This window comes from Ptychodera flava, assembly GCF_041260155.1.
Source record: "Ptychodera flava strain L36383 chromosome 3 unlocalized genomic scaffold, AS_Pfla_20210202 Scaffold_25__1_contigs__length_14229661_pilon, whole genome shotgun sequence".
NCBI lineage: Eukaryota > Metazoa > Hemichordata > Enteropneusta > Ptychoderidae > Ptychodera > Ptychodera flava.
The window spans coordinates 8823377-8836816 of record NW_027248279.1 but is presented as its reverse complement, the minus strand read 5'-3'; the positions used below and the strand labels follow the sequence as shown (position 1 = coordinate 8836816).

Genomic DNA, 13440 nt, shown 5'->3' with positions numbered 1-13440 from the left:
ATGTGCTGCCAGTGATAGTGATTTGCTGCCAGTGATAGTGATGTGCTGCCAGTGATAGTGATGTGCTGCCAGTGATAGTGATATGCTGCCAGTGATAGTGATTTGCTGCCAGTGATAGTGATTTGCTGCCAGTGATAGTGATTTGCTGCCATTGATAGTGATTTGCTGCCATTGATAGTGATATGCTGCCAGTGATAGTGATTTGCTGCTAGTGATAGTGATATGCTGCCAGTGATAGTGATGTGCTGCCAGTGATAGTGATATGCTGCCAGTGATAGTGACTTGCTGCCAGTGATAGTGATTTGCTGCCAGTGATAGTGATTTGCTGCCAGTGATAGTGATTTGCTGCCATTGATAGTGATTTGCTGCCATTGATAGTGATATGCTGCCAGTGATAGTGATTTGCTGCCAGTGATAGTGATTTGCTGCCAGTGATAGTGATGTGCTGCCATTGATAGTGATTTGCTGCCAGTGATAGTGATATGCTGCCAGTGATAGTGATTTGCTGCCAGTGATAGTGATTTGCTGCCAGTGATAGTGATTTGCTGCCATTGATAGTGATTTGCTGCCATTGATTTGCTGCCATTGATAGTGATATGCTGCCAGTGATAGTGATTTGCTGCCAGTGATAGTGATTTGCTGCTAGTGATAGTGATATGCTGCCATTGATAGTGATATGCTGCCAGTGATAGTGATGTGCTGCCAGTGATAGTGATGTTATGCCAGTGATAGTGATATTTTTTTTTTTATTCTTTAATTCGAGAGCGTACTCATAAAACCAGAGGAAAACACACACAAAGAAACTTACTCTACAAGAAAATGAAATAAAAGTAGACACACTCTTCACTTGGAACACAAGTACATAAAGCTTAAAAACATTCTGAGAAAATCTTGAGCCAAAAGTTGCTGTGCCGAATTATATCAAAAGATAACGCTGCTGCCAGTGATAGTGATATGCTGCCATTGATAGTGATTTGCTGCTAGTGATAGTGATATGCTGCCAGTGATAGTGATGTGCTGCCAGTGATAGTGATTTGCTGCCAGTGATAGTGATATGCTGTGATAGTGATATGCTGCCAGTGATAGTGATATGCTGCCAGTGATATGCTGCCAATGATAGTGATATGCTGCCAGTGATATGCTGCTAGTGATAGTGATATGCTGCTAGTGATATGCTGCCAGTGATAGTGATGTGCTGCCAGTGATAGTGATTTGCTGCCAGTGATATGCTGCCAGTGATAGTGATAGTGATATGCTGCCAGTGATAGTGATGTGCTGCCAGTGATAGTGATGTGCTGCCAGTGATAGTGATTTGCTGCCAGTGATAGTGATATGCTGCCAGTGATAGTGATATGCTGCCAGTGATATGCTGCCAGTGATAGTGATATGCTGCCAGTGATATGCTGCCAGTGATAGTGATATGCTGCCAGTGATAGTGATGTGCTGCCAGTGATAGTGATGTGCTGCCTGTGATAGTGATTTGCTTGTTGAAGCAAAACACAGCCTTGAAATAATGCACAATCCTAAAATCAGCCTTTCTATTGGAAAAAATGAAAATTGACCAAAGTAATGAATGAGTAACAATTTTCATTGCATACTTCATCTTAAAAGCTGCCACCATCATTGAATTTATTCAGATATGTTCAATGATATTTTTCCTTCACTCTTATCATTTCCTTTTGCATGGTTTTTTAGTTCCAGAACCCCCGGATAAACCAAGGATCACAAAGACATCAGATAGCTCTGTGATGGTCAGATGGACTTTCAATGAAGATGATAACGGTGGTTCTCCTGTCACTGCATTTAAAGTTGAGTATCGTGAACTTCACAGTCTAGATGGTTACATCACTGCAAATGGTAACATATCACCAAAGAAACGCATGTATGAAGTCACCAATCTACAACCAGGTAGGTGAACTTTGAATTCTGAACTGAGGTCATATACAAATAGATAATTACTGAGATCATTAACTCTTAAGATATTTTTTGCAATACTAGGCCCCCTCAAGTAATCCACTTATTCCAGTTTACTGCTGATCTGACCTTTGCTTCTAACTCATAACTGCCAGCATATTTCAAGTTCAATACTTATACACCATGGAACAATTCTGATCTACAGAAGCAAAGTGTTGCATTTTCATGTAACATCATTCAGAACGTAGGTATTTACAATGCTGTGATATAAACTTATTTTGTGATTACAGATAGCATGTACAGATTCCGTATGATTGCAGTCAATGAGTATGGAGAAAGTCGTTCCAGTGAACTCTCACATAGGTTTCTGTTGAAGGCTGACCGACCAACTACAGAGAAGTATGTTAGACCACCAGTTATTGCTCCTTACATCAAACACAGTGAAGCTGCTAATACTACAGCAATCAAGGTTGTATGGGAAGTGAGTATTCAAATAACTGTAGCAGAAATGAATATCATAAATGAATATCATGGTAACAATTTTACATGTTATTGCCTGAATACATGGGTTTATGTGCCAGAGAGCAGGTTACAATTTGCCCGACACCAGGAGGGCAAATTGTCTCCTGCTGTGAGGGCACATAAACCCATGGATTCTGGCAATAATATTTTTATTACATGCCTCTTCACAGTTAAAGGGACATAAGCTGTAACTTGTGGCAAGTTTTTCAGTAATCTGCTTCTGCATATCAACTACCATGTCTGACCCTAATCCATTTGTCATGCTGAAATTTCGAGTATTGTTTTTGTGAAGTAAAAGAATAGGCGGTTCAACCAGTTTCCAATCTTCAAAGAATCTTTATTTACCAACATTTCGGTGACGCATAAGTCACCTTCTTCAGGGTAACACTGATAAAAAGAAAGCAATACATAACGATAACATTCAACAATGCTAAAAACTGCACAAGTTAAAATACAGTACAATGGGTGACAAAAAGGATTGTAAAACATCGTGGAGTGAGTGAAAAGTACAAATAAAATTTGGTTTGCGTGGAGATTGCTAAAAACATAGTCTGAATGCTAAAATTCTGTGCCAAAGAAAATAAAAACAGGTAAAAGTTTGGGTTGTAACTAACCTTCAAGAGTGCGTAAAAAGGCCCGCGTGAAAGCCTGTCCAGCTGGATGACAAGTACTGATGAGTGAGAATGGCATATATGAGCTGGACAGGCTTTCATCAAAGCATGTACCTCTAAGCAGTGAAATATTGTTCAGCATTATTTTGTCTTTCATTGCTGCAGCACTCAGCAAATCTTGGCAGTTTTCAACATTATTTTAAATAGTTTGTCTTTTATTGCTGCAATACTCAGCAAATCTTAGCAGTCTTCAACATTATTTTAAATAGTTTGTCTTTGATTGCTGCAATACTCAGCAAATCTTAGCAGTTTTCAACACAGTTGTAAATATTTTGTCTTTCATTGCTGCAGTACACAGCAAGCCTTGATGGTGTTCCTATCGATGGGTTTTACATTTATCATCGACTGACAGACCGAGATGAAGACAAAGATTACGTCCGAGAAACAGTGCGTGGAGTGAATACCAGAGAACATGTCATCTGTCATTTGGAAAAGGAAACATCTTATGACATTAAAATGCAGACATTTAACCAAGGTGGTGCTGGAGAATTCAGTAATGTCATTATCATAGAAACTAAAGGTGAAGTATATATGTGCACACTCAGAATACGCAGGGTACACTCAGAATACACAGGGTATTCTCAGAATAGACAGGGTAGAGACATACTTGTTTACACTCAGAATACACAGGGTATTCTCAGAATAGACAGGGTAGAGACATACTTGTGTACACTCAGAATGCACAGGGTACACATGGACAGCTTTATGAGTAATAACTGAACTACTGCTCAAATAATGGTATTTCAGAATTTCCTAAATAACTGCTGCCACACAACATAGTATAACATATTACAACTTACAAAAACATAGTAAATATTTGTTGGAATTGGTTTGTTCACTGCTCATGAAGACTTCATGCTATATGGCAGGGACAATTTTCTTCTCTCTGTTATATCACGTACAGCAAAGTGTAGATATTTTGTACAATGGATTTCAGCACAAACTATATACAAAATATACAATTGTACCAAGTATTTGTTGACAACCAATTATACTGTTAGTTTAAGTCAATGTCTTATAGTAACTTGAAAATAAAATTTTATTCCATGAATCCATTTTCCAAAGAAATGTAAGGTTTAAATCAATGTGTCAACTGCTTATGGTAACTTTAAAACAGAATCATAATTTGGACAATAATTAATTTTCTCATGTACTATATCTGTGCAATTCAACAGCTGCAGACATCACTTCCACAGTGAGTACAACCACAACACATCATCCAACCACACAGACATTGATGACGACAAAAACCAATGCTCCAGTCGCCAAGAAGAGTAGCAGAGCTGATAGTGATATGTTGTATCTTATTATTGGAATTATTGTTGGTATCATGATACTAATGATTGTAGTCTTCATTGCAATGTGTACATGGAGATCTAAACTCTACAATGGTACTCCACCTGTTGTTGGTAAGTACATGAAAAACTAAAACCATTTCTCAGTCAATCCATGTGTTGAATTTTCCCATTTCATTATTCAGATAAGGTTACATTTTACTGGTTTCAGTACCATGAAGTCAAATATGGCAATATTTTACCATTGTGAATACCATGAAGTCAAATATGGCAATATTTTACCATTGTGAATACCATGAAGTCAAATATAGCAATATTTTACCATTGTGAACACCATGAAGTCAGATATGGCAATATTTTACCATTGTGAATACCATGAAGTCAAATATGGCAATATTTTACCATTGTGAATACCATGAAGTCAGATATGGCAATATCGCCAAAATTAAACGGAAATTGACAACCATAGGGCTGTATGATAAATTCAATTTTCTGATTTCTGTTTTCCACACTAGGTGACAATGCAGATTGGAATAAGCGTCAGTATTACGATCCCAACTGTGGAAATCACATGGAAAATGGCAGCGTAAGTGGAGCAAGCCAAGCCATCCAGTCCAATGGAAATGCTATCAATTCAGCAGAGGCTTTGCCTTATCCAACACTACCACTACCACCCACACCACTAACTAACGGACATGTGTATTGCCATGATATTAATGCTGTCAATTTTAATAATCCGCATGAATATAAAGAAGTGGAACCAGCAATTATTACGTCACCACTTCCACACGTAAGTCTGCCTAGATCACACAAAATGGTCTAACATCTACTTTGCCTTAACAACTGTCTGTAAAGAATGTCAAAGGAATTCTGTCAATATAATAGCTTTGCAATGTATGTTGTCTGTCTGTTCTCGATAATTTGTCAGCATTACAGATTTCAAAAGACCCAATTGAAACTGTGACAACGATTTGTATAGCGCCCTCTTGTGACATGGATCAGAAATATCATATGTGTTGGTAGTGTGCTGTACTTGTTTGTTGAACCTGCACCTGTGTTGCACATCACAAGAGTAGCCTTGCACTGGAGGAAACAAACTGCATGAAGTACATGACACAATGAAGCAATTATGCAATGCGGGAGTTCCAATACACTTGCACAGTGGATACATTGCCACACAAATTTTAATGAAAATGAACATGTATGTTTTATAAAAATATGGCAGTGACACCCACAAAATTCACTTTTCTCTGACCTAAACATTTCTGTCCTAATCATCCTCTGTTAAGAATTATACCATCAGTATGATTGATAGTTTTGATTGAGCCCAGAACCAATGGATATTTCCTTTCTATTTGACCTAAATATAGCTACCTTTGGATTTTGTAAAACTAAGTCAAGCTCTGTAAAAGCCATTGAATTTTTTTAAAGGAGAGTAAGAATATCAGTTTCAGACGAATAGAAAGTGTCTTAAACTTACAATTGTTTTGGCGTAGATTCTAACTTCAAAAGACAATATCTTAACAACATTGTAGCATTTCAGTTCTCAGTTGCTTATTTCACGCTGTTTTCCTCCAAGGTCGTCATTCTTTGTTTCAATGAGAATGTAATTTTTGGTTAAAAAGTTATCATTTGTGATGTTTTCTGCATTTAGATAATTAACAAAATGTGAAGATGAATCCTATGGTGCTTTCCACTGTAAATGTGTTCCGCTTTGTTTCTGAAAGGCCTGTACCGGCGTCTGATTGTTTTGCAGGGAAAGCTACATATTAGACATAATCGTCATATAGACTAAAACAAACTTGATCCCGGGGATCAAGTCCCTGGCCTTTAAAGAATGGATACTTGTCTACTTTGCCTTCATCATCTTACATAGCCGTCATGTTAGACACTGAAAGTGATATTTTCTTTTCACCCACACAGGATAGCCTTCATGTTAAACACTGAAAGTGATATTTTCTTTTCACCCACACAGGATAGCCTTCATGTTAAACACTGAAAGTGATATTTTCTTTTCACCCACACAGGATAGCCTTCATGTTAAACACTGAAAGTGATATTTTCTTTTCACCCACACAGGATATGTCATTCAGTAGCAATGCAAACCATAGTGATCACAGTTACAGTACAGTGTCTGAGAGAAACAAGAAAAATATGGACGGATATCATCATAATAGACAAAACAACAGTAGACATCGTTGCTGTAGCAACAGCACAGATCAGCTTTGTTCCTGTGATCATGCCAGATCCCATAGCAACAGATCCCATAGCAACAATAGAAGTAATAAACACAGAAAACATCACAAAGATCATCATTATATCAGGAGACCAGGTTAGTCTATATACAGTATGTGATTCTGCGTCTCTTGTGAACCACCATGGTTCTGATGTCAACTGTTTTGTTCACATTCATACCAGAATGCAGCAACTAAAATTGAATTTTACAATTCCAGATAATTATACCAAACTCACATTTTATGTTGACAAGGTACAGCAATGTCTATCAACAGCAAAGCACTCTTAGGATATATCTACTTTCAAAGTGTAAAAACTGTTGATGATTCCAATATAAGTCATATTAATTGTTTACCAGTAATTTGATTGTCAAAATTGCTGTCATATTTTTTCCCATGACAATTGTTCCCTCCAATGATGATTTTTTTTCCTACGGTGATCACAGTTGCTAATTGTACGTTGTTTGTTTCTATGGTTACCAGACTGCAGTTGTAGCAGCAACTATTCTGGAACAGAATCGGAGCAGTGTTTATCAGACCCAATGCCGCCACCAATGGTGACACATAGTGACCTCTATCTCTCAGATCCACCTCCAATCAGATACAACGATGATTGTCTGTCGGACCCCCCTCCTCCACCACCAACGCTGCATTTCACAGACATTAAACCAATTAGTAAGCCTAAACATTCAGAGTTGTAGGATCCTTTCAATCAGAAGGTTTAATCTCAAGTTGAATTGTCAGTTACCTGGTCCATCAAACCAAGAATGACATCTTTGTCTAGTCAAGATTCAGTCAGTTACTTTTCACAAAGTATACACATAAGTTCTTTTTTCTCCGCGTTTTGTCAAAAAAACTTGAATTTTTAATTCAGTGTAATTTGGCCAGACTTGTGAGTTCATAAAACCCACCTGGCTGTCAATTTACCAGAGCTGTGTTTGTCAAAGGGACAAAGATCCACACTTTCATACATTTCTCTGATCAAATAGCTTAATTGGATCCATAATCTAGATCAACTTACTCTATCTACAGCAAGCAATGTCGCACAGATTTAAATACCTCATACAATCTGTTCGTTTCATAGCTTGTATCAGAAGTTGTTCACAATGGTGAAAAAGGTTCAATTAGTATGTTTTAAAGCTTCCATTAGTATGTTTTAAAGCTTCCAACATGGTGGACCAGGTATACTACAGAATGAAACATTTTAACTGCAATGAGTTTTGACCAAATCTAAGTTTTTCAAGGTTTGTTTTTATTTTTTGTCATACTCAAAATCTGACATATAAAAGGAACAAGTTGAAAATATTTTCCTGTGTTTCTTGTGTTATAAAAGTATAGTTAGCAGCATCAAGATGCTTGACAGAAAACAGACTATTCATTGAAATATGAATCTGATGAGGATCTACCAGAATAGAATACATAATGTAAATACAGACGCAGTGAAAATTATCAATATTATCAAAATAATTGTGTTAGAAACTTTTGATCAAGGACATAGAAGGCCAAGTGTCTGATTCGGATTGTTGAAGCCAATGATCATTCTGTGGTTCTATCATGTCCCCCTATAGTTTACTAGATAATCATTCTGTGGTTCTATCATGTCCCCCTAGTTTACTAGATGATCATTCTGTGGTTCTATCATGTCCCCCTAGTTTACTAGATAATCATTCTGTGGTTCTATCATGTCCCCCTAGTTTACTAGATGATCATTCTGTGGTTCTATCATGTCCCCCTAGTTTACTAGATAATCATTCTGTGGTTCTATCATGTCCCCCTAGTTTACTAGATGATCATTCTGTGGTTCTATCATTTCCCCCTAGTTTACTAGATAAAGCCTCAAGCTTTGAATTTTTATGCCTTCTAAATGTCGCAGCATTAAAGGCTTCACTCCACTGCCATTAATAAGACTCCTTTATTTGTGATGTTGAAAAAGTTGTTTGCAATTTATAATAGAATAAATTATGGGTACAGAAATAGATGCATTCTGGGTAAAGAGAGAACAAATGCATCATGGACAAGGAGAATATATGCATTTTGGTAAACAGAAGAGATGTATTGTTGGTAAAACAGTAAATGCATTGTATGTATTAAAAGACAACAAACCTGAAAGAAAATACTAGTTAAACCAATCAACAGTTAATGGAAGTAAACTAGGAAAATACTAGTTAAACCAATCAAGAGTTAATGGAGGTAAACTGAGTAATATACTGTCAGCTTAAAGGGAATTTTTCTGTAACAAATTGCATTTCATCTGTTACTTTGAATCTCTGTTTCATGAAATAACTTTGCATTCTATCCAGTCTGTACTGTTTAGCCTCTGCTAGCGTAGAATATATACAGATTTGTGGGCAAGTATTTTGTTGGAGAAGAATATAGGGTGGCAATAAAAGTAAATCAAATGTGATATTTTACGATGCAAAGAAGGTCTGGTTGTGTTAGTGTGTGCAATATATTCAGGATACATTTCCAGATACCCTAATTGATATTACTATTATAGTTTATATATATGATCTAGTCACTGTCTGTCATATGCACTCGTCTGGAATTTCACATTGGTGAGACAGTGCCTCATATAGAAGCTCAGTTTCAGACAAAATATTAGTTTATTTGTTACATTTTCACATTTTTGGAGAGCCATAGAGAATACGGCAATAACTTTAAAAAGGACGTACTTCAGTAATTTTCATTTTTGTTGCACATAATCTGCTTGTATAAAATTATTTATGCTGTCAACAGATTGCAGTCTGTAAAGCTAGTTTTGTACAATTTTTTTTGCATTGCTTATGTCAGTCAATTTGTAGATTTTCTGTGCTGTTAAAAAAGTGACCAAGTAACTGATATATATAGTGTGCAGTAAAAGTGTAACGATATTATTGAAGGGAATTGGGTAGGGAGATGAAGATTTTATTTGCGAGAGATCTATTCTTGCCATGCATTTCAAACAAAAATATTTCTGTAAACCTTACGTTTTTGGGAAGGACACATACCGAGGTTACAGAAAAATAGGATTATGTTCCAGTGATGAGAAACGGGTACTTTGTGAATGGGGTATGCAAAAATAGCTTAAAATATGCAAATTACAGAGCCATATTTAGGCAATGAGGTGAAGTATGCAAATTGACAGCCATATTTGGGCATTGAAAGGTGAACATGTGGATATACAATTTATGTAAACTTTCATTGGCGATGAAAAGTTAGAGACATTTTGTCATGTTCCCAAAGTAGAGCAACATAGTAACTTTATTATGAGAGAATTAGTTTAAAATAATAGACATTTGAGGTGTTATACAGTGTCACAAAATATGAAGATATGTAAATAATGAGAGATAAAGTTTAAAAATATGTCATTTTTGTAATAAATATTTCTGATAAGATTAATGAAACCTTGATTTAAAAAGAAATTAGAAGTTTCATGAGTGATTTTGTGTTTCCAGTATTGAACTCTGTTCAACATTTGTGTCTTAGCGTAGTCTCTGTCATTGAATTTCAACATAACTTGTAAACTGTGCTTATATTTATGTAAAATTTCTTAAACTGGTATCTACATTTATTTTGTTAACATTGTTCAAATGTTATAAGGTGTTACCATCCCCTCTCTGGAGTACAGTGATTACTTTTCTCTTCTTTGTTTCTCAACGTCAAGATCAGTCCAAGTGCTGTCAGATAGGGGTGTCAGCTTGGCCTTTAATATCTGCCAAATACTAAGCATGCCATCAAAATATACAATAGATTTGTTGACATGCTACAGGACAAACTGATCAATTTTAAAGAAATAAAGTTCATAAAAACAGGCAGCAGTGAAAGAAATTGTGTCAATTTAAAAACTGAAAAGGATTATGATTGAACTGTGTTACAAAGCAATGACAATAGCTTGTCAGTCCTTCACATTGGAGACAAAAACTGGCTACTTCTGCCTTGAAAGAAAACAAAGGCACATGAACAAACAACTTATGAAGTGAACTTTTGAACTTTGATTATTTTGTATTGTAGTTGCTCACACTAGCAGCTAGCATTGCATCTACAGTTTACCATCAAATAGTTACAGTGTTGCAACTCTCATCAAAGTGTATTTACATGTACTGCTTGATATTTCATAATATTTCGAAATAAAAAAGACCCCTATCATTGGATGTGGATGCAGTACATCTGTACATACATATACCATACAACACACTCTCAATGTGTCAGAATTAAAATGTCATTAATAAACCTTTGACTGCTCTCCCAACATTTCCCACCAGTACCCTTGACACAGTTGCCATAGTATCCAGACCCTTGTCCAATGAGAGTTGCAGACAGAAGAGCCAATAGCATGCAATGTAGCATTGTGAGCAAAAGTGAACAACAGTCCAACAAGACATGTTGATTCTGTAAACTACAAGTTCATCACATTTTGTATTTATGAATATTAAAGATTTTCTCAGTAAACTGAACATTGAGAAGATTGGATTTGGTTGCCATGCAGCACATTAAAAGTGTAATCAATATCAAAATAAGTTGCTTCACTTTCACATTTGTGGTTTATGTACCCACCATCCTTATTGATTACTGTAATATTTTTTATAAGTTTTTCAAATGTGCTATTTTATGTTGACTCTTTTAAAAAAAACAAAAATAGAAAAAAGTTCTGTGAAACAAGTAAGTTATTACATTGTGTATATATTGATATGATAATGTACCAGTTTTGTAGATTTTATTTATACCAAACATGAATTAGTCATTTTTCCTTTTATGTATATTTAGCAAAAAGACAGCCGTCTCTGCTGGTTTTGATGGCCTTTAACCTTTGACCTCATGACATGTGCATGGTTGTTAAGGAAACTAGTTATATGTTATATCAAAACATTGATAAACACTTTGTGAAAAGAGATTTTGTCAGCAGGTTTCTTTCAAACTTGAAGTAACTTTTTGAATGTATTCAAACATCTAGGTTTCAGGGCAAACCAGGATAGATATAACCTCCTTAACAATCATAATGTACATGTAATAGCTACTGTTTTAAGGAGGACAAATGCATAGAGACATAGACGACTTTGGGTCAATATTAACAATACATGTATGTTTCTTAGTTGCAATTATTTGTGTTCAACAAGAGCTGATCATGTACAAATCTCCAGACTTGAACTTTGACCTTTGTGCAAATATGAAAAATTCAGAATAAAATATGAGACATTTATTGAAACCGGTGTCTGTTGTTAGTTTCAATTCAAATGCAAAAGTTCATAATTCTACTCAACTTACACAACCATTCATTGCTTTCTGTTTATGGTTCTTTATTAGTATGACATCATTTTAGTGATTTACATATAACCATGGATACCAAACAGATAATTCCATTGCTATGACTCCTAGGGCTATGACTCCACAGCCTTGATGGCTGCCAGTAAAAACACAGAGCTAACATTGCACACACAATGAAGAGACGTTATGGTGTAATTTTCAAATGGTGGACTTGACAAAGAGTTTATGGAGTGACAATTGTTTTGAAATCACACCTCCTTATGCCAAAAGCTGCAACATGCATTTGCCTTTATGCCGAATGTGGTGGAAATTCTGAATATAAGTATGGATGTTGTGTGCAAAAGCACTGTGGCTTGTGGTTGGGTACATGGTGAGATGCAGGCCTGTGTGCCTCTGAGGCCTTTGCCATGTGTACCTAACCACAATCAACTGTGCTCCTAAGGTGATTGTTCAATACTACTTTACCGTAAACAGCCATTCATTTTAGGTATTTCCCATTAGAGAGGACAATTTTTAGCTCAAATTTGGTTTTATATATAAATACCAAAAAGAGCTTATATGATGAGTCTGAGTGGCGTCTATGTCTGTATATTTGTGGGTATGTGCGGATGTATGTCCGTCACACACAAAGGCTCCCATACCGCCAAAGCTACCATCTCAGTATTTGGTGTACAGGTAGATGTAGGGGTTGAGATGTGAATTTGTTCAAATGAACACATCAGTGTTAAAAATGTGCAAATGAGGTAAGAAAAAGCGAAATTCTGAAACAGGCTTGAAACAGGCTTACCGGTACTCCACTGACTTGAGTCATTTCCTGTCATTGTCATTGAACTGTTACATATTAACAGACCTGCTCAAACCATATGCAATAGAGGGGAGGAAGACCCTCAATAGAGGGGAGAAAGACCGTCTATGGTCAAACTAAGGGGGCTAGCTGCCTTTCTGCTATGCATGTTGCTAAAGTTGACCTCCAGTACCTAAAGTTTCAGACCTTAATTACTTTTGTCATTCTTGTTTTTCTGGTTTAAATATTTCTTGTTGTTTTTCTGGTTGTACTGTGCAGAAATCATTGTCATAACATCAATGTAGAATTTTGCTGCACTGAACAGATAGAAACAACATTTATTGTTGATCTTTGGTACCCATACCGGTATGTACCAATTCTGATCAAATTTGAGCGACACCGTATAATTGCGGTATTTTTTGTGTGATTGGTCTAAAAATTATCAGTCACAGTTTTAGAAAGATGGTGATAATAATCCACAGAAAGGAATGGAAGAAACAATACTGAGAAATTTCTTCTGTGATTGTCGTTTTAGATTTGATGTATCAAACCTTTGATATAACACAAAACACTATGTGTTACGCAACCAGCCTTTTTCTGATGAAAGTGTTGGAAACCTATAAACACAAAAGAACTTGACATCCAGCATGTATTTAGTTCATATTGCAGGAGGAACAGAGGCATATACTTGGAGTCTATCAAATATTGAAAGTTGGTGTGGAACAGGAAAATGTTTCATTGATGGTGCTTACCTTGACCTGGCATAACAAGTTGGACAG

The 13440-nt window shown here is 36.2% G+C and overlaps 1 protein-coding gene across 16 annotated transcripts in view; it reads left to right on the top strand.

Annotated features, from left to right (window-relative positions):
* The window catches only part of LOC139125284 (cell adhesion molecule-related/down-regulated by oncogenes-like), a 235847-nt gene extending 224029 nt beyond the window's left edge, over positions 1 to 11818 (top strand). For all 16 annotated transcript variants that reach the window (XM_070691371.1, XM_070691381.1, XM_070691367.1 and 13 more), the window contains 7 exons: positions 1696 to 1908; positions 2205 to 2395; positions 3399 to 3627; positions 4283 to 4516; positions 4918 to 5192; positions 6482 to 6734; positions 7120 to 11818. In XM_070691371.1, the coding sequence (XP_070547472.1) occupies positions 1696 to 1908; positions 2205 to 2395; positions 3399 to 3627; positions 4283 to 4516; positions 4918 to 5192; positions 6482 to 6734; positions 7120 to 7337 (1613 nt within the window). In that variant the 3' untranslated portion in view covers positions 7338 to 11818. The remainder of the gene's footprint in view (positions 1 to 1695; positions 1909 to 2204; positions 2396 to 3398; positions 3628 to 4282; positions 4517 to 4917; positions 5193 to 6481; positions 6735 to 7119) is intronic.
* Positions 11819 to 13440: the final 1622 nt, after the last annotated feature.